Consider the following 22,330-nt stretch of genomic DNA (forward strand, 5'->3'; position numbering starts at 1 on the left):
ACTTTTCTCGCCAATGGCAACAATAAGAGGCCAAAAGAAAAAATGAATTTCCTTTGTTTTCGGGGAGGGCGAACAGCGCACGCCGAAAAGATAGATTCCACGCGTGGCAGTCATCTGTCTGACGTGGGCCGAGCAACAAAAGGCGAAGGCCGCCTGCATAATTACAAATTACAAATGGAGTTGGAAATCAGAGATTTGCTTGGCTACCATAAACGGGCCGTTTACGCGCTCCTTCTACTATTCGCTTTCCTCTACGCGTACGTGCCCACCCCCGCACTTCTTGCTCGATCATTGAATGACACATCATGATTGCTCAGGGAGGGTGTCCTGTTGGGTGCCGTCACCGATCTCGACGTGTGCGCATCCGATCGCTTCACAATTCGATCTCAGCAGGCGACGCTGTGGCACACCCACCGCTCCCTCTCGTCTCTCGTCTTCACCACTTCTGTGTGGGCTCTTCTCATCTTCCTCGCCGTTCTCGTGACGTGGGGAGAGAGCAAAACGAACAGCTCCGATGTACGTAGTGCCATACCTTGGTCACAGTCGTGCGGCCCACCTGACCACTCTTCTTCCTGTGCAGTTCTACATGCCTCAGATCCAATGGAACTGGAACACGTTCTTTGGTGCCGCCTTCCTGCTGTTGTGGTACATCCCACTACACCACCTTCTGGCAGGCCCTCGTGCACTCGCTTGCAAGTCTAACACGCGCGTTGTGTGTTCAGGTACGGAAGCACGTATGCGATGATCACAGTGCTCAAGGTCGTCTTGGGCGACACTTCTTGTGGGGGTGAGAAGAGCAACAGGTACAACGCATCATCGGTCGCCGATGCCTTTGATTGGCTCAGCAGTTTTAGGACTCATGCCTTTCTCTTACTGCAGTGTGTCCGGCCACTTCAGCTTCTTCTTCTTCTACGGCGTGAGTATGCCCTACCTGGCCCTTACTCTCCTGCCCTACGACAACGCTCGCCTGGCCTTCCGCAGCATCCTCAGCCCGAAGTCGACCTTCCACTTCAAGCTGGCGCTCCTCTCGCTGTGCTACGCCGTCTTCCTCTTCGGTGGACTCTACACTCTGACGCAGACCTGGAGCTGGGGCTATCACTCGATGCGACAGATCATCTACGGCGTCGCCTTCGGTCTGGCCAGCCACCTTGTCCTGCGCAAGATCTTCAAGCAGGCGGCCTCGTCTTCGTCGGCTCGCACCCTCGCCGTGCCGACCCGCCTTCCGGCCAACGCGGACGAGTTCCAGGTCCTCGTGGAGGACTTCTTCCCCCTCTCCTACCTCGCCATCTTCAATGCCGTGTCGGTGTTCCTCGTCATCCTGTTCACCTTGAGCTTCCCCTTCAACATCTACGAGACCATCGGCTTCTTCGTCCTCTGGCCCTCCATCACCTACGCCTTCCAGTACGAACCTCTACACCGCTCTACCTCTCTCGTGTCGTTGATGATGAAGTCTCACGTTACGCTTCCTCTACTCGTTCCAGCTTCCTCCACGGCCACTTCAATTCTCACAGCACCGTTGATTAGTCAGTTGTGGCCTTCTTCTCTCTCGCTCTCTTGTGAATACTGCGCTCGACTTGGTACCACCTCTACCTTGATGATGGTGATGCGTACTACTCCTACGCGAATAAACAGTTTTGACCCAAAACCGTGTGCCACGTCACGCCACGTCAGCCACCAGTTTTGGCGCGGTGCTCGACTGCCGGTAGGCAGGGGCTGACGCCGCCGGCAAAGGCGGCATTTCGCTTTACTCTTTGGCTACGACACGGAGGCCAGGACAGGTACATCGGCCCAGTGACTACGCCGAATGGACCTGATGATGAGTAGCAAAGTCGTCGACGTCGGCGGGATGTCCAAGTACCGGTTCAAGAAGCTGAAGACGATATGGCGCGAGAGATGGGAAGCCGAACAAGAAGGCAACAAAGAGAACGTACCGCCCTTCGTCATCAACGGCTCGCTCAAGGTATACCCGACAAGTCGTCCGCTACGCGATACGAAAAGGAGGCCGCTAGCCGCTATTCAAGTCGAACCTACGTCACCACTACCGCTACCGCCATCGCGTAAGGAAGTGAAGTCGCACGCCCCTGCTGGTGTAACGCGTGCACCGCTACCGAGATCGATGCAGCCCCACCAGGCCCCGGGTTCGCCATTGTCGCACAGCGAGAGGAAGCCGTCTAAGGCCCGCGCCTTGTTCTCTCCCGAGTCGCCCGAGCTCGCCCTCGGCAAGAAGTACCCTCCCGACCACGCACCGACAGCTGTGCCAGCCAAGCGTCGTCGAGGTCGGCCGAGAAAGACGCCGTTGCCCGTGGAGCAAGCTGCTACCAGGACGAAGCCCTCGGCATCCCCTCCGCCTGACGCCAACAGAAGACGGCTGTTCGCAGAGACGCAGAGGTCGGGCTCAGAGAGGCGAGCGAAGCTCCTCGCTAGGGAGCATCTCTTCAGCGCAGGTGAGCAAGGCGAGGCCACAACAGGCGGTAGCGACTGGGAAGGGGTCGAGACCGACGAGGACGAGGAAGAACCTTCAGACGTCGAGGAAGACCATTGGGACGACGAATACGCACCCGATACGACACGCGCCGTCAAGGAACGTAAGCGACCGCGCCTCCCCAGCCTCAGCCTGCGGGGTGTCGCCGGGCAGGAGATGAAGTTCGACATGAAACGCATAGGCATCCAGACGGAGGAGATCATCAAGCTCATCAACAACGAAGAAACGAAGGAGAACATCATCCAGAAGACTGGCTTCTCCCCGAACTACGTCATGAAGCTGCAGAGAAGAGTGCTTCGAGCCTCACCGAGTAAGCGCCCTCACTTGCCGTTTGTCTGTAGAAGCGCTCCATCTCACTCGTTGCGTGCTTCTCAAGGTCTGCAGCCGCGGCCCTGCCACGAGCACAGCATCCTGGGCAAGGAGCTGCACGTGCTCTACGGGATCCACGACGTGCCGATGTTCATCTGCAAGGAGCTCTGCTACATCCTGTCCGTGTCCGACACCTCTCTCGCCTACTGGAAGAAGAAGGTCCACGCCGAGGAGCTCGAAACCTCGCAGGACTTCAAGCTCATGTGCGGTCTGCCTATCGTCTTGTGCTTCGAATCGCTGACCTTGGTGGCCCTGAAATGGTAGGGATCAATGCCGCGAGATCTTCGGAGGTCGAGCCAGCTACACGGTACGCAGGCATCTCCTCTTGGTCATCATCGAGAGCATTGCGCCCTAACTCTTCTAGGACCAGCTCTTCCCTGCTAGTTCGCTCATGAAGATGCTGCTCGAGATGGAGAAGTCCAAGCAGAACACTTTCGAAATTCCCGCGTTCGGCAAGTTGATGGAGAAGGTGAAGCTTTACGTCGAGGAAGAAGAAGGAGGAGCCGACGAGGGATCCGCCTAGTCTCGAGAGCAACGTCACGTACGCTTCTCCTTAATGATCTGCGTCACGTAAGCAGCGAAGTTAACGTCGAACTTCTGCGCCTCCTTCTGGCTCAACAGGCTCTTTCGATAGTCGAACAGCGTGTGGAAGCCCAAGAACGCGGCAAACACTTCCACCTGTACAGTTCACGCACATCTTCGGTCAATCGAGCATTCGCACAACCAAGAAGAGTGGTGTACGAACGATTCGCTTCCACTTTGTCGTCTTAGCGCATGACTCGAGCGATCCCGAGCAGTTCTTGCAGAGCAGTGCGAAGTCACCTCTCGCCTCCTGAGTTGCAATGTGATCAATTTGGCCGATTGCCGAGTGGGCGTGCAGTGTGTGGTGGTACCTCGCTTTGCGCGCACTCGTCGGTCACCAGGAGCAAGATCACCGAAGCGATCAGCATGAAGCGACAACTGTCCTGCAACTGTACAAAGGAGGTACGATGCCGCTTCCAAGCCTGCCCACCGCCACCCTACATCAGATGGCTCGCCAAGGAGCAGTGAAGTAACGACTTGCAAGGGTACCTTCCTGGACGCCACCATGTCGTAGAGGCTCGAGTACTTCTCTGCGACCTGCGAAAGGTGACATTTCGAGCTTAGCTACGGAGCAGTGCGTGCCAAGCGCTTCCCATCCGTACCTCACGCAAGAAGGACGCCACCTGGTCTGCCAACGTGCTGAGTATCTCCACCTTGCTCTGCTCCCGAAGCGAGAAGTGTGCCGTCATCCGGTACTTGGATCCGACCTCCTCCTCCTCGTCGTCTGTTCTCCCCCGTTCCTCGCTCGCTCGCCCATCGCCATCAAGTAGCACGTAGTCGATCGGCAGGAACCCACCGGGGAGGAAGCAGAGCGCGCCGTATCGCTTCATGATCGCCTCCTGCAGCTGCTGCGCCATCCGCACCGCCTCGGCTTCCACGCCCTCGAGCGTGAAGGTGGTACCACCTTCTCTCGCACTCGTCTCGTCGGCGCCTTCGCTTGTCTGAGGCTTCAGGCCGTTGGGCACAGGGCTCGCCTTGAGCCTCTCGTCGAGGGCCTTGAGGTGAATGAGCTGCGCGTAGCACTTCTTCATCCTCTCCTTCAGGTAGGCCCGCGGGTGGTAAGCCGGCTGGTAGTTCGCCACGAACAGGTGGCTCTTCGTTATCGAGTCGCAGTTCAACGAGACGACGTATGCCCTCTCCCCGAGCTTCTCCTTGTCTCGACTCTTCTCGTCTACTTCGCTTTGCTGCTGGGCTCGAGCGCTTGTGTTATCGATGTCGTACTTAAGGCACAGGGCGATGAACGAAGCCAACGCAGAGTCGACCAACTGCACCGGAATCGGCTCCGGCACCGCCGCGCCATGGGCCAGCACGTCGCGCACGCGCACCGAGTCTAGCAGAGGAGAAGACACACGATGAGCACACGTCATCCGAAGAGAAGACGAGAAACGAAGAAGAAGAGAAGAAGAAGAGGATGAAGAAGCAACGGTACCGGCCCAGATGAAGGTGTCTAAAAGTACGTTGGTATTGTGATCACCCAGCTCATCGTAGATCAAGTTCCTGTTCTCCTTCTCCCCAACGCTGGAAGCCAGCAGAATGTCCAGCGTCGTGTAGAGCACATCACTTTCTGCGCAGCGGGTAACGAACATCGAACATGAGATAGACGATCATGTGTGGATATGGTCTCTCCGGTCTCCCCGAAAGACAAGGCGCGGAGGTGAAGGTGCGTACCTGCGGAGAGGATGGTCTCCGGGCAGTTGTTGACGATGGAGTAGATGCGCCGGATGCACTTCTCCATCTGTTGAAAGAGGAGCACCAACGTGTTGGCGTAGTGGCCCTTCCTACTCGAGGGAGCAGATGAGGAAGGAACGCTAGCTCAGTTCATCCATCTACGACTGTACGATGAAAATGATGGTGGTGGTGGTGATGATGATGGTGGTGATGAATCACGTTACTTACTGGTGCTGGGCGAGCATCTCCCGGAGCACTGGGTGCTGGGTGGGGAGAGTGAAGAAGCTGCGCTCGATCAAACGCTCCACGCGCTCGTAGTCCGTGTGCTCTACACGTACATGGAAAGTTGTTAGCATTCTGATGTGATGAGCAGAAGGTCGTGGTGGAGACGACGATGATGGTGATGGTGGAAGAGAAACCCTGGAAGAGGTGAAGCGAAGGAGGCATGTTGGGGTAGCGTGCGCCTGAAAGGTCGATGAGCGGACGCGGCGTGTAGTCCCACTTGCACAGGGCATCGGCGATGCTCAGGTAGACCAGCATCATCAGCGAGGTGTAGCTGGCGTGGAACTCGGGAGGCACGAGGAACCCGTGCCACAGCAGGTTGCGAAGGTTGAGGCTGGACAGTGGCCCGATGAGCAGTCGAATGAAGAACATCTGCGAGAAGAAGACAAACACCACTGAGCTTGAGGCATGCGCGCGAACCGACAACACACACCACACCACACACCACACACACCACACACACACACCACACACACCACACACACCACACACACCACACACACCACACACACAGAATGATAACGGCGGGCATGGATCACCTTTTCGACACCAATCGCGTTGACGATTTCTTCGGCGACCAAGAGCTCGTTGAGCTTGCGCGGGATGAGACTCGGGTCACACTGGGCTCGCGAGGCATAGACATCGCCTGCACGGGTGTGAGAGAGACGCGCGAAGATCAGGGGACGTGGTCACCACCACCGATCAGAGAAGAAGGAGAGCGGCATGCCTAGTGTTCGCTCAAACGCGCTCGAAAGCAAGCTGAAGGCGAGCATGGCCTGCTCCGCACTACCGCACATCAGCGCATACGTCTCAGTGAAGAACTGCCTCAGGGGTAGAAGGCCCTGTTGGTGAGTAGCGGCCTCACGAGAGAATACAACGAGGGCAAGAGGCAGCCTCACACTACCTCTGGTCTGGCGGTGATGGTGAAACGGTGCTGGTAGAGCTCGGCGAAGCGCAAGGCTGGCATGCGGCCGAGCCACGAGCGGTGCACGAAGAGGCTGACCTTGCGCAGGAATGGGGCAGCCCGAAGGAAGTCGTCGTCGTCGGACGTGATGACCCGCTCGGCGAGGCCTTTGCCGCGGTCCATGCTCCCTAGCGCCTCGTTGCTGGTCAATCGTTGCCAGTTGAGCGTTCCGTCTGGCATTGTGATGAAGTCCTCAATCTTCCAGCCTTCGTTCTGGATCTCGGTCCAGTGTGCATCCTCGTCCAGCCACACCATGCCAAAGACGCGAGGAGAAAGAAAGATTGGTCTCGCCTGCTGACAGGCCTGCCGCAACTCATCCAGCTCGACTGCATTCTCGTTGTCGCTGCCGCTCTGTAGCGCCTTTCCGGCCCACCAGCTGCGCTCGCTAGGGCTTGTGGCAGACTGGAACAGTGTCCAGTGCCTCTGCCAGTCCATTGCGTTAATCAAGAGCACCTCCGTCTGCTGGCGGCACTCATGGAGTCTCCTGGTGTGGTTCTGTTTCTCGTTCTTTTCTCAGTGTTTCTTTTGTGAATGGCGGCAGGGATTTAATTGATCAATTAAATCATCGCGCCGAAGATGAGACGCCTGTGCCGTGTGCAGAGGCTGCCAAGCCCCAAGGCACGTCCGGGCCAGACGAAACCCCTCTCGTGCACGGTCGGGGCAACGCCAGCATCTCGCTTCCTCTCCCAATTCCGGTGCATTTCGCGAGAAGCAAGATGGAGCGGGATTAATGCACGACTGGGCGTCTCCACTCGCCAGCATTCGACTACCACGCTCCCCAGGCATGCACTTTGCACCTCTTCTTCCTACTCTACACGCGCATTCGAGCCAGCGATCGGCGAAGTGCCGGAAGATGAGCCAAATCTCGCCGAGGAAGGCCGCGTGATCGAATACATCGAAGACGGCGTGCCCAAGCTTGGGCTGTTGCTGCAGAAGCTGGAGGAGCACGAGCGGGAGAGCAAATCGCTCTGGATCGTGGGCAGCCAGGATGCTCGCAAGTTCGCCCTCTCCCAGGCCAAGTTCTCCTACGTGTGGCCAGAGATGCCACAGCTCGGACTGGTTGATGGCATCACGGCACAAGCGGTACGAGGCAATGCCAAGCAGCTTGCCGCGCTGGCCAAAGAGGCTGAGGACCTGCGGGCCACGATCGCTCCTGAGCGCCTGCAAGCGCTGTGGGAAGAAGCTCAGCTGACAGGGGATTCGCCAGGTACTCACTCAAGTTCTCTCTGCATACACATTGTCCCTTCTTCTTCTTCTTCCTCACCCACACCGCCGCATATGTGAAGACTCGCCCAGGAAGACAATCACTCCCGTGCAAGCTGCCCAGTTCCTCTTTGGCAGCACCGGCCCGCTCGAGGTACACGCCCATCACGCGACCCTCAGGCATAGATCACGCTGTGCATTGCTTGACCTCGCTTTTGTCTTTTCACACAGACCTACGCGGCGCACGGCCTGCTGTGGGAGACGCGGGTGTACTTCAAGCCGCGAGGCAAGACCTTTGTCTGTAGGGACCGCGAGATGGCAGAGGAGCTCAAGGATTCACTGCAGGACCGAGTAGACAGTGTCAAGCATTCCAAGCTCTTCCTCATCAAAATGCGACACAAGCTCGAACGTGCTGTTGGTGGAGACCAGGTGCGCCTCACTCGCCGCTCTCCTCCTTCACTAGCGCCTTCTGTTGCTTATTGCCTGTGTGCGTGCAGGCACCTTCTGCCTTCTTGCCAGACATTGCGGACCTCAGCAAGGAATACCAAGCGTGTTGGAAGAGTCTCAACTACGCTGAGGACCGAGCCAGCACAGACGTGGACCTTGTGGCTGGCGGGATGGACTCCCTGACGGAGAAGCAACACCTAGACTTCCTCAAGAAGTGCGCCCTCTCTTTCAAGAAGCGTTTGCTGACAGCAGCTCCTTCTGCTGCACTGCCCTAACCCTCCATCGTCAACTACCCTACATTTCGCAGGTATGCCGCTATGATCATCTCTGAGACGCCCAGCTCTGAGCCGATCGATGTGACGGAGCACACCCCGCTCGAGGGTCTCTTGAAGGAGGGTGCCAATTCGGTCGACCTCTTCAACGCCATGGTGCAATTAGGCGTCTTCTCTGAAAAGGAGAACCTGGACATCATCCTCCACCGCCGACCACTCCACTTCCCTGAAGAAGCCTCCACTTGGGTCAACGTACGCGCCTCTTCCTTGTGCGGCCGGAGCCGATTCGGTTCGAGTGTTGTCATCTCACTACTGGTGTGTGGTATGGATCTATAGGAGGTGCTCGCTCAACCGCCGCCGGATAGCGACGGAGGAAAACGACTGGACTTGCGGCAACTGCCAGTCTACACCATAGACCCGCACGACGCCTACGAGATCGACGATGGCCTGTCCATTCAGACCGACGAGGATGGCGACACCTGGGTTTATGTACACGTGGCCGACCCCACGAGGTACTGCACGCCTCCCAGTGAACAGCTGCCCACTTTATGTCGCATCCAGAACAGACTTCTTACCGCAGAGACTGTTGATTCATAGATGGATCACGCCGGACAGTCCACTCGATCTATTGGCGCGTGACAGGGCGCAGTCGTTGTACCTCCCCAACGGCGTGTCCCTGCCCCTGTTTCCGCCCAAGTTCACCTCTCAGGCCGTGGCCTTGCGACCAAACACCCGAAGCTGCGCTCTGACATTTGCAGCCAAGCTCGACCGTGGTACGCATCGTCACAGGCCGCGCTGCAACTTTCTCAACTGACGCACACTTGAAAACAAAAATGGTAGAGAGCGGTGAAATCAAGGATTACAAGATCGCCCCCACGCTGGTGGAGAATGTGCACGGCCTCACCTACGGGCAGGCCGATTCTCTCATCCTCTCCGGGCAGGAGAAGTACGCCAAGGCCACGGCACAGTATCTCCCGCTTCATCTTCAGGAGGAGCAGCAGCTGTTGGCTGTTCCCGACGCCGACGAACGGGAAGAGCGCAAGGTACGCAAAAGATCGCTATCTCCTTTGCTCCAGTTCGCATTGTGCCTTCAAAGTGGCCCCACTCACTGCACTGTTAGAACGATATCAAGGAAAGCCTCCGACGCTTGGGGCTCAACCATAAGTTGGGCAAGAAGAAGGGGGAAGCGTCGCGCAAGGAGGCACCACACAGGACACTCGATCTGCAGCGTGTGGAGTCCGCAGATACGTTCAGCAACAGGGAACTGGCGAGGCCGGGCGTGGACAAGGAGGCCGCGATGGGTGCAGTGTGGGGTCTACACGAAATGGCCAAGTTGCGGCGACGCTACCGCGAGCAGAGGGGCGCAGTTATCGTGTCTCTGCCCACCACCGCCATCCGCATCGATGGTGCGTGATCGATCAACGATCCCCCCCTGACATTTTATGTGGAGTCTGGCTTGGCGATCTACTCACATCGTTCATGGGTGTGCCGTGTTTAGATGTGGCACAGCATCGAGGTGTGAGGGTGCGTCGGCTCGAGTCCAAGGTCACCGAGGAGGGTGCCAACCTGGGGCAGGAAGGCGCGAGTGAAGAAGGCGAAGAGGAAGAGGAGATCGAGGGAATGCAAGAGAGCACGGGCGCGCGTATGATGGTGGAGGAGCTGATGCTTCTCGCCGGTGAGATCGCTGGCAAGTTTGCCGAGGCCAGAGGGATCCCAATCCCCTTCCGCGTTCAGCAGCGACCTCCGGTATGTGTACCCTCTTCACCACTCTCGTCCCCCTGCGGCGTTGTTGCTGATTTGTTGTGGCGCGCGCAGGGCGACTCAAAATATTTAGATTATCTCGTGCGGGGCAAGGAGAAGAAGGCCGTTGTAAAGTCGTGGAAGTCGCTGGTGGGGCTGCCGCCCACGAAATACTCGTCCGTTCCCGGACCTCACTTCTCGCTGGCACTCGACAGCTACGCTCAGGTAAGAGGCATTGCGCGCACTCTGCCACTGCTGACTCCCGGTAGTGTACTGACCTGAAATCACCTTCTACCGATCGCTTGAAGGTGACCTCGCCAATGCGACGATACGCCGACGTGTTGGCTCATCACCAGATCAAAGCCGCTCTTCGTGGCGAGGAGCCTCCCTTCCTTTCGTGGCATTTCGTCCCCATGTTCCAGACCATGATCCAAAGGAAGCAGGAGTTCGCATCGCTGGTGGAGGTGATTTCCAGGCGGTGGATCATTCAGTACCTCAAGGAGAACAAGGACCGACCATTCCGGTATGCGCCCTTCTGCTTCACCACGCGTTGATGGCAGTTGTCGACTGACCGTCACACCACCAATGCAGTGCGGTGGTACTCGAAGTGCAGGAGAAGAGGGCCGGCGGTAACTTGATCGGCGACAGTCGTGCGACGGTGCTACTGTCGGAGCTCGGGTGGCGCACCATCGTCACCGTGCCCAAGTCCGTCAAGCAGGGCCACGCCCTCACCCTGCGAGTCCGTACGGCCGACCCGTGGACCAACTACGTCTCCTTCTTCAAGCTGCGCCAATAAACCAACCACTTCGCGGTCCGCCTCTCTCCCAGAGCTTTCGCTCCTTCTTTGTTGACGTTCGTCTGCGATTTGTATCTTCATCTTATCTCACCGCCATCATCTTGTCAAGTCTCACTCCGAACGGTGATACTATCTACGTTGATCTCTCGGCAGTCGCTGAGCTGCCGTACGTGTAGCACCTCAGGTGGACGACAGAGATAGCAATCGTGAGCGCACCTCTACTCGCACAGCCCAGATACTCCCCAGAAACTCGCGCTCGTCATTCTCGTGCATTCCAGAACCACCTGGCTGGTCTCTAGAAAGAGCCAAGTGTGACCTAAGGTTTGATTTTGAACCCTGATTGAGTGCTGGCTAGCCAGTCCTTGTGGAGAAGATCAGCCAGCGCTCAGGTAGGTAGAGTGTTTCAGTGGAGATTTCCCACCGGGCAGGGCCTTGGGCGGGTTCGAACCCATGAAAGTTGCGCCACAGTGCCAATCGTGCTTGTTGGGAGATGGAAATTTCGGCGCAAGTGCCAGAGTTCTGATGTGACGTGGGCACACCCGTACGTTACTGGGCGGTTGGCCAGGTTTAAATACAAACGCTCCTCACCATCAACCACAACTCAGAACTCAATCGAACCAAGAGCGTGGACGTTACGACAACGCTAAAACAGTTATAACCACCACCTATCTTCGACAACAACCATCCCCTACCGCGCTACCCTACCATCATGAACCCACAGTACACGTTCGAGTCGAGCGAGTTCGCCCACTTCGTGGACACGCGCATCCGATGGCTGCAGGCCCAGCTGTCCCACATCCAGGCCATGAAGAGCCTCCTGCGCGAGAAGAAGAAGCGAAGCCCCAAGCCCGCTGTGCCCAACCAGAAGCGACGCAGCGACGACCACTGTCACCAGGTCTCGTGGGCTCTGCAGAAGGCATCGAAGAAATTTGCGCACCACCAGAGCCGGCGACGAAGGAGGGCCGCAGCCCGGGTGCCCCTGACCTGGACTCCGGCCACCTTCACGACGCTCAGCGAATCGCCGGTTCGCAGTGGCTGCGCCGCCCGCACTAGCCTGCGCGCCTACTGAATACTGGTTCACGCCTCGTAGCGGACCAGGAGGGAGAGGTCTCGAGAGCGATACATACTTTCTCTGTATTTTGGAATCATCACGATTCATTCATTGCACATACATACATATTTCATATACACACATACATATTCATGCATCACATTTATGTTCATTATCACACCAAATCAGCAGCGATGTTCATCAAAAAGCGACGGTGAGGACGATCTTGCCAATGGCCTTTCCGCTGTCCTGCAGCTCGAGCGCGTCCACCAGCTTGTCCCACGCGAACCTGTGGTTAGCCGTCGTGCGCAGGACCTTGGCGTCAACCAGCGACGCCACCCTGTTGAGGATGGCGCCCTGCTTCTCCGGCTCCACGCCGTACAAGCCGCGCGTGAACATCAACTCGAACACAAGCGAGCCGCGCTTCCCCTGCAGTTGTGTGTAACGTGCACATGAGTGAGAGCGATTACTCACCTGGAAGATGTTTGGAGGCGCGTACGAAGAGAGGAGCAGTGTTGATGGGCGTTTGGATGGGTAAAATGTGGCCGATCTTGCCCAGCGGGTTGACCAGCTGGATGAGCTGATCGATCACCGGCTCCGGCTCGCTTGTGTTGAAGATGAAGTCCACGCCCTAGAGGCAAACCGCGTCAGTCGCAGATATAATAATAAATAAAGTTACAAGAGGAGAGAGCGAACCTTGAGGCCCAGCTTGGCCAGCTCATCGGCGAGGGGATTGCGGTGGTTGATGGTCTCGTCGGCTCCGTGGGCCTTGCTGTACTCGATCGTCTCAGGCCTGGCAGCAGACCCGATCACTCTCCCGATCTTCAGCACCTGTCGAAGTATAGCCAGTTAAACAGCTGCATAGATCTACACTCCGCGTACAGTCGCGACAGGCACGCTCGGCATCGAGGCGCGTACATGCTTGGCGATCTGCAGGGCAATGGAACCCACGCCGCCTGCGCCGCCCAGCACGAGGAGGGTCTTGTGCTGGTTGATGGTCTCATCGCCCACGTCGGCGGGCACGGGGATGCCGAAGCCCTCCACCAGCAGCTCCCACGCCGTCAAGCTCTGCATTCGCACGTGCGGCCCCGATTAATAAGGTCAGTCCCACAATCCAAGCGACACAAGACATTGCGTAAGCGTGTGGTGCGGTGGTGCGGGGAGAAAGCGCACGGTGAGCGGGAGGGCGGCGGCTTCCTCATGGGTGAGAGATGAGGGCTTGCGCCCGACGAGCCGCTCATCAACAGTGGTGTACTCAGCAAAGCTGCCCGCTCTGTTGATAACGCCTGCGCCAGCCGACCACCGGTTAGTCCATGCCTGGTCAGGCTCAGACGGACAGTTCAGGGAGGGTAGCGCTCATACCAGCAAAGTAGACCTCGTCGCCGGCCTTGAAGAGGGTCACCTCGGCGCCCACTGCCTCCACCACACCCGACGCGTCCCATCCGGGGATGATAGGCGACTCGACCGGGGCGTTCACGTCGCCGCCCCAGTTGGTAATCTTCTTGATGTCCACCTGCGGTAGAGGGAAACAGAAAGATTAGAAGAAGAATGATGTTGTTGGAGCCGACTTGTGGGGAGGGAGCGTACGGGGTTGGTGGCAACGGCAACGTTACGGACAAGGAGGTCGCGCCGACCCGGCTGCGGCTTGGGTACGTCGACCAGGTGGAGCACCTCAGAGGGCTGACCATGGCGGGTGAGGCCGTAGGCTTTGATGCTGGGCTGCTTGCTCTCTGTCGACATTAAGCTTTTGCTTTCGTTACTTGCTGTGTTTGCTGGGTTGGGTTCTGGTTTGATGATTTTCTACTCTCCTGAGTCTGTTTTTATGCGGTCGGTTGTCGCCGATGACCCAAGAGCCCGAAACGGCGCGAAGCCACCATTGGTCGGTTTGGTGGCGATCGCAACTCATTGGGACTCCCTGACTTTGCGAGGGTACTTGCAGAAGGCACACGACCGCACGACACGCACAGAACGCATCGAAGAGTGAAAATGCATAACAATGGTGCTGTACAAGTGGGGACAGTGAGCGACATGTAACTCTGGGGGTGGCTGGTGGGTAGCTTAGGAGGTGATGGATCGCGACGGGCGAATGTGAAGGGAACAGTAGGGCCTGCCGTCTGGGCCAGCGTAGAAGGTGTGCTCGAAGGGCACCCGGCACACGGTGCACGCGAAGCAGCCCTCGTGCCAGTTCTGCACCAAGGGCGCCGCGCGCGACGAGCAGCCCTCGGCGTCAGTTCGTTACCACGCGCAAGCCAGGTGTTCACATGACACGCCGAGGTGCATACCTTGTTCATCGCCACAAAGATCTCTCCGTGGATGGACTTGCCGCAACCGGAGCAGTAAAAGCACGCCGTCCTGCAGGAAAACCAAAATGGGTTTGTGTGTCGTGTGCGTGTGCGTGTGTCGTGTGTCGTGTGTGGCGGGAGGGGCAGGTACGGCTCGGCGCAAGCGGAACAGAGCGGCACGCCGTGTTGGTCATTGCAGGTTTCGTATTGGAGGGACTTCTTGCACTGCATGCACTGCAGGCAACTCCTGTGCCACTTCTGCTCACCGATGCGCACGGGCACGTCCTTGATCTGATCGAATCGTCAGCGAACTGGTTCTAAGTGAACTGGAAGCTCGAGCGAGGCTGCATGTACCGTGTCGCCGCAGTGATGACAAGCGGGGAGGGTGAGCTTGTGTGTGCAGTATTGACAATGGGGCACACCCCGCAGCATGAAAAATGCGCCCGTGTTGAGCGGGCGCAGGCACTGATTGCACACCCTGATTTGAGGTGGTGAAGTTTAGTTCAGGCATTGGTAGCGTGGTCAAGGTGCATGGGTTCGAGAGAGTGGGGGGGGGGCGTACCAGCAGCCTGAGTGGTACGTGCGGTCGAGGGCCTTCAGCCTGGGGGCGCCCACAGGGATGGGCTGGTGGCCTTGAGATGATGGAAAGAGAAACTGTGAGCTGTGCGTTTTTGATGCGTAGTACTGAAGTGGGCGCCTAACACGTTGTGCGGCACGTACAGCGCGCGCAGGTGCCCAGTGGAGCGCTCTGCTCGAGCCTCAACGCATCTCGGTCGTTAGGCAGCATCGGCCTGAAGCGAATATGGACACAAGGAAAGAAGCACAGTGAGGCACGTGCACAACCCAAGAGAGAGAGAGAGCGCGCGAATGTGAAATGTAAAGTGGGACCCGCACCCGTCGTTGAGCTGCTCGTTGAGAAGCCGCATGTCGACGCTCCTGTCCTGAGTGGTCGGGGCCGGTCCAAAGAGGGCAGGCGACGAGACTGAGCGCAGCTGCCCACCCGGCGACGTCGGCAAACCGAATCGGTAGTGATTGTGATAATGATGATGCTGGCGGGTGTTGCCGACAACCATGGTGGCGGGTTCTGCCTCCTCGTCGGGGATCGGAATGGACTCGAGCGATGACGACGCGGACAACGTCTCCTGGCCATGGTAGTGATCCTCGTCGTCGAGCGCGTTCACCTCGAGCTGTGCCAGCAGCTGCTCCAGTGTGGCCGTCTTCCTCTTCACCTCCTCGTCGTCTTCCTCCACCTTGGCCTGTTGATGGCGTGTGCGACCATGAACCTGGTGTTGGTGTTGGTGTCGATGCTGGCGGGCATCATCACCGACCACCTCTGCGATGGCGTCCAGCCCGTCGCGTGAGTGTGACGCGTTGGCGGAGAGGCCCTGCATGAGGTTCTCCCACTCCTGGTCCTTCTTTCTCCGTTCCTCCTCGCGTGTGGGTTGGTCATCATCGCCGCCGGCCCCGCTGAACTCTCCGCCGACCTCGTAGAGCGCGATGGAGTCGTTCGACTCGCCGAGGGCTTCGAGAGCGAATCGTTCAGCCTCGCGCAGGCGCTGCGGGTCGAGCGCCTTGGCGCGCTTCATGGTCCGCATGGGCAGCTGCGGAGACAGGGCCGACGAGAGCGGGTGCGGCATCGGTGCCGCCACCTGTTCCTGACTCGCGGACTTGACCACCCCTGCACCTCCCGCCAAACAAAACATATCAGCACAACCAGTGCTGTGTTGTGTGCGTGCGTGTGCGGTGGTGCATGTCGTGTGTGCGTGTGTGTTTATGGACGTGTCCGTACCAGCTCGCCAGCCGTTTTCGACGTTGGTGGCGGCGGCCGGCGGCTGCGGCGGTGGATCGCCCAGGAATTGGTGTACGAGGTCGGTCACGGACACGTTGCGGTCCCACACTGTGAGTCCGCTGGCGCTGGGCCTGGTCGACGAGTTCGTGGTGGTCGAAAGGAGGCCGAAGTCGGACTTGGGCCTCCCGTCTCCCTCGCTCAGCGAAAGGCCCGTCCCGGCGGTCTGACGCCCGGCGCGTCGTATGGGCGCGCCGCCCCCGCCACCGACGGGGCCACCACTGCCAGGAGGGGAAGTCGCGGAGGAGGAAGCCGAAGAAAGCGGCGCGGACGACTTCACCACGGCACGGCTGCGGCGCGAAGAGCCATTGCGGAGGGTGCCTGTTTTGGATTGAAGGGAGACCAGCAGCTCATCAAATACCTCCGTCATCTGCAAGAATGAAGATGACAAAAAAAAACAACAACAAAGAATCAGTATTGACGTTTAATTTTCGGGTGAAGAAAAACGAAGGACACCTCCGGCAGAACGAAGGTTAGGTTATGCAACCTGGAAGGGCCAGAGTCCACTGTCTGGTGAGCTTGCGCTTGTCGTGTTTGTTATTGTTGCGGCCGGAGCAACCCCGCTTGTGAGGAATCTCAAGAATGCGTCATCAGCGCTTTGACATTCCGAGATGGCAAGAAAAATTGCTTTCGCAGTCATTCCTGTTTCTTGAAAAGAGACCTGTCCTTCACCAACGCCTGACAGAGTTCGGTAGGTGTGTCGTCATCAGCACCGGTCGGAAGAGGAGATTCCTCACCAACCAGTTGCTCCGGCCGCAACAATAACAACAAACGAACGCGCTCTGAACGAGAGGAAGCGAAACCGCGGTTGAAAACAAAGTCCGCGCGCCCTTGCCCGAGTGACGCTAAGTGGCAAATGCACTTTCTCACTTTGCAGATGGCGCAGAGAAACGGCCAATTGGTGCACGCTGATAGAACGACCTCCGGCTACCAATCAGGGATAAGAGAGACAGGGGGTCGCGAGCACAGTGCAACCGAGGTCCATGGGAAACCAATTTGAATTTGTGGCCATGTGCAAAATCAAGAGTTTGACAAGACGTGGCTGGTCACTCAGTGTCCCACTGGACCTGGTCTACTGTGGTTTGGATACTTGACTGCCTGTCCGACACACCCGGACCATAAGCTTATCGCCACGCGCAGATAAATAGCTGGGCTGGACAGACTCTTGTTTCTCTCACCCACCACCTTGTACAACACAACCCAACAACCAACGCCGTGATGCGACTGCTGACCACCGCCCTGCTAGCGGCCTTGATGGTTGCTTCGGCGCTGTTCTGCATTGCGCCTCTTACCGAAGGTGCGACCCACCCAACTAATCGATAGGCTTGTTGGCTTGTTTAGCAAACTAACTTTTTCATTCATTCTTTCGGACTACAGCTGCGTTGAGTACCCAACTATACGGCGATGGAACCTCGAACGCCAAGAACCCCTACTCGATGCTTGGGCGCTGAGCTACAGCTACGTCCGCGATGACGTCAGGTAAGGTCCTTGAGTTAATCCATCATGAGAGTACGATCCTCATCGATGTTGATTCCAGCATCTCCTACGCGGGCTCCGGAACTGAGGCCGCCCTCCCGGCCTACACCAAGCAGACCGTGGTTCGTTACCTCTCGCTTCTCGTTGGATGATCGTTTTTGTCGACCATTCTTCGTTTCTTTCATTTTTCAGACTTTTGGCGCCTTTTTCGCGATGTTGAACATTCACGATTTTAATTACCCTTGACATCGTCTTGTTTCATCAACGAAATTGAAAGGATTTCGTGGGCACCGACCGAGGCATCACGAAGGACCTTGTCGCAGAATTTGCCACGCTGCTCCAGTTCCCCTTGTACGGGCAGGCCATGGTGGTGACCTACAACATCGACGGCCTGGATCCCGACACCGATCCCTACCTCGTTCGCCCTCCCACAATCACTCGCCCGAGCTGTCGATAGGCGCTGACCTTGTGGGGGGGGGGCAGATACTGGACAGGGAAACGCTGGGCCTCATCTGGGCTGGCGAGATCACGCAGTGGAATGATGCGCGCATCCAGGCCCTCAACCCGCCAGCGGTCAGCGCCAAGTTGCCGGCAGCAACCATCACCCTCGGTTACAACATCAACAGCGTGCTTTCGTTTGCCGAGGTGTTCAAGGTGGCCCTGTCGAGCTTCAGCGCCACCTTCCGCACGGCGCTGGCCGCGGCCAACGACTCGTATGCTCTCATGCCGCCGGCACTCGCTGGCCACGCCACCGAGGCCGGTAGGACAAGCGCCCTTCGCATGGCTTGGCTCAAGGTACGCGTTAACGCGCCCACGCGTTTTTGGATTCAACCTTAAAGTTGATCGGCGATGTGTGTACAGAACAATACGAACAGCATGACCTTCGTCAGGCAGGATGACTGTCTCAACTCGGGGTTGCCATGGGCGAACATGATTAACAAGGCCGGCAAGGTGGTCGCTCCGAGCGTGTACTCCGTGCAAGCCGCCATGGCCCAGTTCGCGGCCAACTTCAGTGCGGGCAACCTCACCATCGACATCGTCGACGCGCCTGGTAACGACTCCTGGCCGCTGTCCTACACGACCTTCATCGCCATCAACCGGAGCATCACCGCGCTGGACTGCACCAACATCGAGGAGCTCATGCGCTTCATTGCCTGGACTCAGATCAACGACGGGTACGCACGCGTTGCCTTATCTGAATACTCTCACTGACTCACCAACATAACGCAACAGGGCTTCAGTACTGGCAACCTCCAGCGGTGGTGTGCCAATCGATGTGAGCCTGCGCAAGAACATCCTCGATCTCTTCACGCGCGTCCAGTGCAATGGAGAGCAAGCACTCGCCACGTCCTACCTCATTGGAGCCGGTCCCCCGTTGCCCGTCTACACGGCGTGGACGGTGGCGCAGTCGACGAGCGCGGCGACGATCAAGTACTTCGAAGCCACGTCTCTTCAGGCCAAGCAGCAGCTGCGTACCTTTGACGAGCAGTTCGGTGCCACGAGCAACGGTCTGGAGGCCGAATGGTACAGCAACATCCCCGACATCGCCCTCGTTCCCATGACCATCTACGCTATCGTGCCGGCGTACAACCTGCGCGAGCTGGACGGGCTCGAGCTCGTGCTGGACTTCGATACCATCGCGGCCATCTACATGTCCGAGATCACGCAGTGGAACGATGCGCGGATCAAGGCCATCAACTCGCCGGCCGTTGCCGACGTGTTGCCCGCCAAGTCAATCGTAGTGGTCACCCAAACCACGAGCTCCGACATCACCCAGCTGTTCACGACCATGCTCAGCGCCAAAGTGGCTGCTTTTGCTGCTCAGGTACCTCCCCTTTCGCCAGTACGCTTGGCTACAGTGGCTTACGTTCGCCTCCGTTATGCCAAACGATGCGTAGGTGGGCGCGAGCGACGTAGTTACATTTCCGGTGCAATCCGGTATCAACCAGTCGGTCGAGGTGGATAACTACACGTCCTTGGTCGCCACGTGGCGGACACCAATTATGGCTTCGCCTTCATCAACAACTACGACGCCGTTCTGGTATATGGTCCCTATCTGCACTCCACTCTCTAGTGGCTCCTAAACCGTGCCTACGCCCCACACACAGACCCGCACGCTGAATCTGGCGAACATGAACAATACCGCGGGCATGGTGGTCCGCGCCAATTCGACCACCGTCCAGAGCGCGCTGAGCAACTACCTGGCAGTCAACGCCAATCCGGCCTACACCGGCATCATCCTCAGTACTGTCGCGCATCCTCTATTTCAGGTCACATCACACGCTGACAGGTTTGTCTTTTTCGCTCGCACGCAGGCGCAGGTGCCGCGAGCTGGCCATTGGCGACCTTGGTTCGTTCTTCTATCGCAGCAAGACGATGGAGGACTGCAACAAGGCCGCGGCCTTGGCCAGCTTCCTGTACTACTCGCAAACCGACCCGGAAGCCAAGTCAATCGCCGATAGGTACGATATCCACGGTGCGCCGTCCCGGTGGTGCTAGCCCCCTAACGCCGCACCACACGTTGCACCCGGACAGGCAGGGCTTCATACAGGCGTCGACCGACGCCGGACTCCAGCGACGTTTCCTGAACCAGCTGAAGGAGTTCACCTGCGATGGAGTCGCTGTGAGCTCCCTCTACGGATGCATCAACGACGGACGGACTGTGCTCCGATGCCGGTGTGTGCACCAACAACACGTGCATCTGCGACAGCGGAAGAGATGGCCAGTATTGCGAGAGCTTCGTGAGCGCCAGCTCGTCTAGCGATGCCTCCACCATCACCTATGGGTTCGAGTCACACTTCAACATATGGGAGTGTGCACTGCGAGAGCACTGACCCTCTCTGCTCGGCGTATCTTGTTTGTTGTCCTTGTGGTGGTGTGGACGCGTTTACAGCTGTCATCATCCCCGTGGCTGCGGTCATCCTGCTGGTGCTGGTCGGCTTCATCGTCGTGCTGGTGTTCTTGATCAAGCGCAGGGGCAACAAGTCTGACGACTGGGAGATCGAGTACTCGGAACTCGAGGTCGGCGAGCAGCTTGGCGCCGGCGGGTACGCGGACCTCTCTCTTCCTCGTCAGCTCGTGCCTGCCCCCTCGCGAGCCGGCCACGATTCGTTTCGGCTCCTAATTAGGTGGGTGGCGTCGACCGCAGCTATGGCGAAGTGCACAAGGCCGTGTGGAAGGGCACGGAGGTGGCCGTCAAGGTGATCGCTGCCGAGAAGATCACCAAGGACATGGAGAAGAGCTTCCAGGACGAGGTGCGGGTGATGACCTCGTTGCGGCATCCCAACGTGGTGCTGTTCATGGCCGCCTCGACCAAGCCGCCCAAGATGTGCATCGTCATGGAGTACATGGCCCTCGGTTCGCTCTACGATGTACGCTCGCGCGCACTGCCTTTGTCGGGACGTCGAAGCCCTGCGTCTCACTGAAGAGTTGTTTGCGCGCGTACAGTTGCTGCACAACGAGCTGGTGCCTGAGATCCCCTTCCAGCTGAAGGCCAAGATGGCCTACCAGGCCTCCAAGGGCATGCACTTCCTCCACTCCTCCGGTACCCCAAACCTTCTTCGCGCTTCGTTCTTCCCCCCCCCCAATATGCGCCTTCCACTCACTCCCGGATGTGGCGCTGGCCATCCAGGCATCGTGCACCGCGATCTCAAATCGCTCAACCTGCTGCTCGACAACAAGTGGAACGTCAAGGTGAGCGACTTTGGTCTCACCAGGTTCAAGGAGGACGCGAAGAAGGGCGGCTCCCAGAACATCGTCGGCAGCGTGCACTGGACCGCGCCCGAGGTGCTCAACGAGTCGCCCGACGTGGACTTCATTCTGGCCGATGTCTACAGCTTCGGTATCATTCTGTGGGAGCTTCTGTCCCGCGAACAGCCCTACTTCGGCATGAGGTGCGTGCAGTGTGTGTGTGTGTGTGTGAGTGTGTGTGTGTGTGTGTGAGTGTGTTGCGACTCGGGAGCTTACACCTCCACAACTTTTCGCCCATCCCCAGTCCGGCAGCAGTGGCGGTGGCGGTGATCAGGGACGGCATCCGGCCGCACATGCCCGACAACGTCACCTCGTGCCCGCCGAGTACGAGGAGCTGGTCACCAGCTGCTGGCACAGCGACCCGGTCATCCGCCCCACGTTCCTCGAGATCATGACCCGCCTCTCCGCCATGCACGGCGACTCGACGTCGGGCGGCGTCACGTCGTTCACCTCCAAGACCACCACCTCCTCCTCGAGCGGCAACTCGGGCGGCGAGCAGCGACGGCAGCCCAAGAACACCAACACCTACGGCTCGTGGACCCTGCCCTCGACCAACGGCTCGGCCACGTCGACCGGCTCGTCGTCGTCGTCCAACGCCTCCAAGAACTTCTCGGCGGCGCAGGTCGCGGCCGGCGGCGTGCGCGCGCCGAGGGCGAGGTGGCGATCGTGTTCACCGACATCACCCGCGCCGCCTCGCTTTGGGAATTCAACGCCGCGGCCATGCGCGACGCCACGCTGGTGCACAACGACACCCTGCGCGCGGCTCTCAAGCGGCACCGGGGCTACGAGGTGGTGTTCCTGCGCGACCGCAACAGCGGCGAGGGCTCGTTCTGTATGGCCTTCCAGCACACGGCCGACGCGCTGGCCTGGTGCGCCGACGTCCAGCAGGCCCTGCTCGAGGTCGAGTGGCCCGAGGCGCTGCTCGACCACCCGGGCGCGGCCGAGGAGTGGGGCGACGTCGACGACCGCGTGCTCTACAAGGGCCTCCGCGTGCGGATGGGCGTCCATGTCGGCACGCCCAAGGTGGTGCGCGACCCGATGACCCGGCGCGTGGAGTACATCGGCCCGGTGGTCAACGCCGCCGCGCGCATCACCGCCATGACCCACGGCGGCCAGATCG

General features: G+C 58.6%; 8 protein-coding genes and 1 pseudogene across 8 annotated transcripts; 6 read left to right on the plus strand and 3 right to left on the minus strand.

Annotated features, from left to right (window-relative positions):
* Positions 1-174: 174 nt before the first annotated feature.
* Positions 175-1,520, plus strand: ACA1_097760 (uncharacterized protein; the record flags this gene model as incomplete). Its single annotated transcript, XM_004335055.1, has 6 exons — positions 175-257; positions 318-516; positions 581-645; positions 723-803; positions 880-1,401; positions 1,451-1,520. 6 exons carry the CDS (start codon positions 175-177, stop codon positions 1,518-1,520), a joined length of 1,020 nt encoding a protein of 339 aa, XP_004335103.1.
* A 326-nt stretch (positions 1,521-1,846) lies between these two features.
* On the plus strand, positions 1,847-2,061 carry ACA1_097770 (uncharacterized protein; the record flags this gene model as incomplete). Its single annotated transcript, XM_004335056.1, is given in 2 exon segments — positions 1,847-1,960; positions 1,975-2,061. The coding sequence occupies 2 exon segments, from the start codon at positions 1,847-1,849 to the stop codon at positions 2,059-2,061; spliced, it is 201 nt and encodes a 66-aa protein (XP_004335104.1).
* Positions 2,062-2,116: 55 nt separating this feature from the next.
* Positions 2,117-3,374, plus strand: ACA1_097780 (annotated as a pseudogene).
* A 14-nt stretch (positions 3,375-3,388) lies between these two features.
* Positions 3,389-6,782, minus strand: ACA1_097790 (uncharacterized protein; the record flags this gene model as incomplete). The annotated part of the gene is made up of 12 exons (XM_004335057.1): positions 3,389-3,529; positions 3,597-3,683; positions 3,745-3,816; positions 3,923-3,970; positions 4,036-4,763; positions 4,863-4,997; positions 5,102-5,211; positions 5,330-5,429; positions 5,521-5,755; positions 5,923-6,029; positions 6,171-6,225; positions 6,288-6,782. The coding sequence occupies 12 exons, from the start codon at positions 6,780-6,782 to the stop codon at positions 3,389-3,391; spliced, it is 2,313 nt and encodes a 770-aa protein (XP_004335105.1).
* Positions 6,783-6,923: 141 nt separating this feature from the next.
* Positions 6,924-10,805, plus strand: ACA1_097800 (ribonuclease II; the record flags this gene model as incomplete). Its single annotated transcript, XM_004335058.1, has 13 exons — positions 6,924-7,554; positions 7,634-7,704; positions 7,782-7,979; positions 8,048-8,211; positions 8,305-8,521; positions 8,606-8,781; positions 8,912-9,042; positions 9,110-9,312; positions 9,390-9,675; positions 9,768-10,015; positions 10,085-10,234; positions 10,318-10,532; positions 10,601-10,805. 13 exons carry the CDS (start codon positions 6,924-6,926, stop codon positions 10,803-10,805), a joined length of 2,895 nt encoding a protein of 964 aa, XP_004335106.1.
* A 709-nt stretch (positions 10,806-11,514) lies between these two features.
* ACA1_097810 (uncharacterized protein) lies at positions 11,515-11,874 on the plus strand (the record flags this gene model as incomplete). The annotated part of the gene is made up of 1 exon (XM_004335059.1): positions 11,515-11,874. The coding sequence occupies one exon, from the start codon at positions 11,515-11,517 to the stop codon at positions 11,872-11,874; it is 360 nt and encodes a 119-aa protein (XP_004335107.1).
* Positions 11,875-12,057: 183 nt separating this feature from the next.
* ACA1_097820 (zincbinding alcohol dehydrogenase family protein) lies at positions 12,058-13,596 on the minus strand (the record flags this gene model as incomplete). Its single annotated transcript, XM_004335060.1, has 7 exons — positions 12,058-12,285; positions 12,356-12,487; positions 12,553-12,687; positions 12,775-12,924; positions 13,030-13,142; positions 13,219-13,369; positions 13,444-13,596. The coding sequence occupies 7 exons, from the start codon at positions 13,594-13,596 to the stop codon at positions 12,058-12,060; spliced, it is 1,062 nt and encodes a 353-aa protein (XP_004335108.1).
* Positions 13,597-13,914: 318 nt separating this feature from the next.
* ACA1_097830 (LIM domain containing protein) lies at positions 13,915-16,354 on the minus strand (the record flags this gene model as incomplete). The annotated part of the gene is made up of 9 exons (XM_004335061.1): positions 13,915-14,043; positions 14,139-14,208; positions 14,290-14,429; positions 14,559-14,616; positions 14,701-14,770; positions 14,859-14,929; positions 15,033-15,394; positions 15,422-15,816; positions 15,928-16,354. 9 exons carry the CDS (start codon positions 16,352-16,354, stop codon positions 13,915-13,917), a joined length of 1,722 nt encoding a protein of 573 aa, XP_004335109.1.
* Positions 16,355-17,204: 850 nt separating this feature from the next.
* On the plus strand, positions 17,205-22,155 carry ACA1_097840 (serine/threonine kinase; the record flags this gene model as incomplete). Its single annotated transcript, XM_004335062.1, is given in 18 exon segments — positions 17,205-17,281; positions 17,362-17,463; positions 17,522-17,582; positions 17,738-17,878; positions 17,944-18,255; positions 18,322-18,635; positions 18,718-19,285; positions 19,359-19,439; positions 19,569-19,704; positions 19,782-19,810; positions 19,834-19,922; positions 19,996-20,201; positions 20,354-20,507; positions 20,609-20,831; positions 20,908-21,004; positions 21,092-21,353; positions 21,463-21,847; positions 21,862-22,155. Coding segments are annotated over 18 exon segments (3,531 nt in total), but the record flags the coding sequence as incomplete, so codon positions are not given.
* Between the last annotated feature and the right edge of the window lie 175 nt (positions 22,156-22,330).

Source organism: Acanthamoeba castellanii (genome assembly GCF_000313135.1).
Source record: "Acanthamoeba castellanii str. Neff unplaced genomic scaffold scf7180000084645, whole genome shotgun sequence".
In the NCBI taxonomy this organism is placed as follows: Eukaryota; Discosea; order Longamoebia; family Acanthamoebidae; genus Acanthamoeba; species Acanthamoeba castellanii.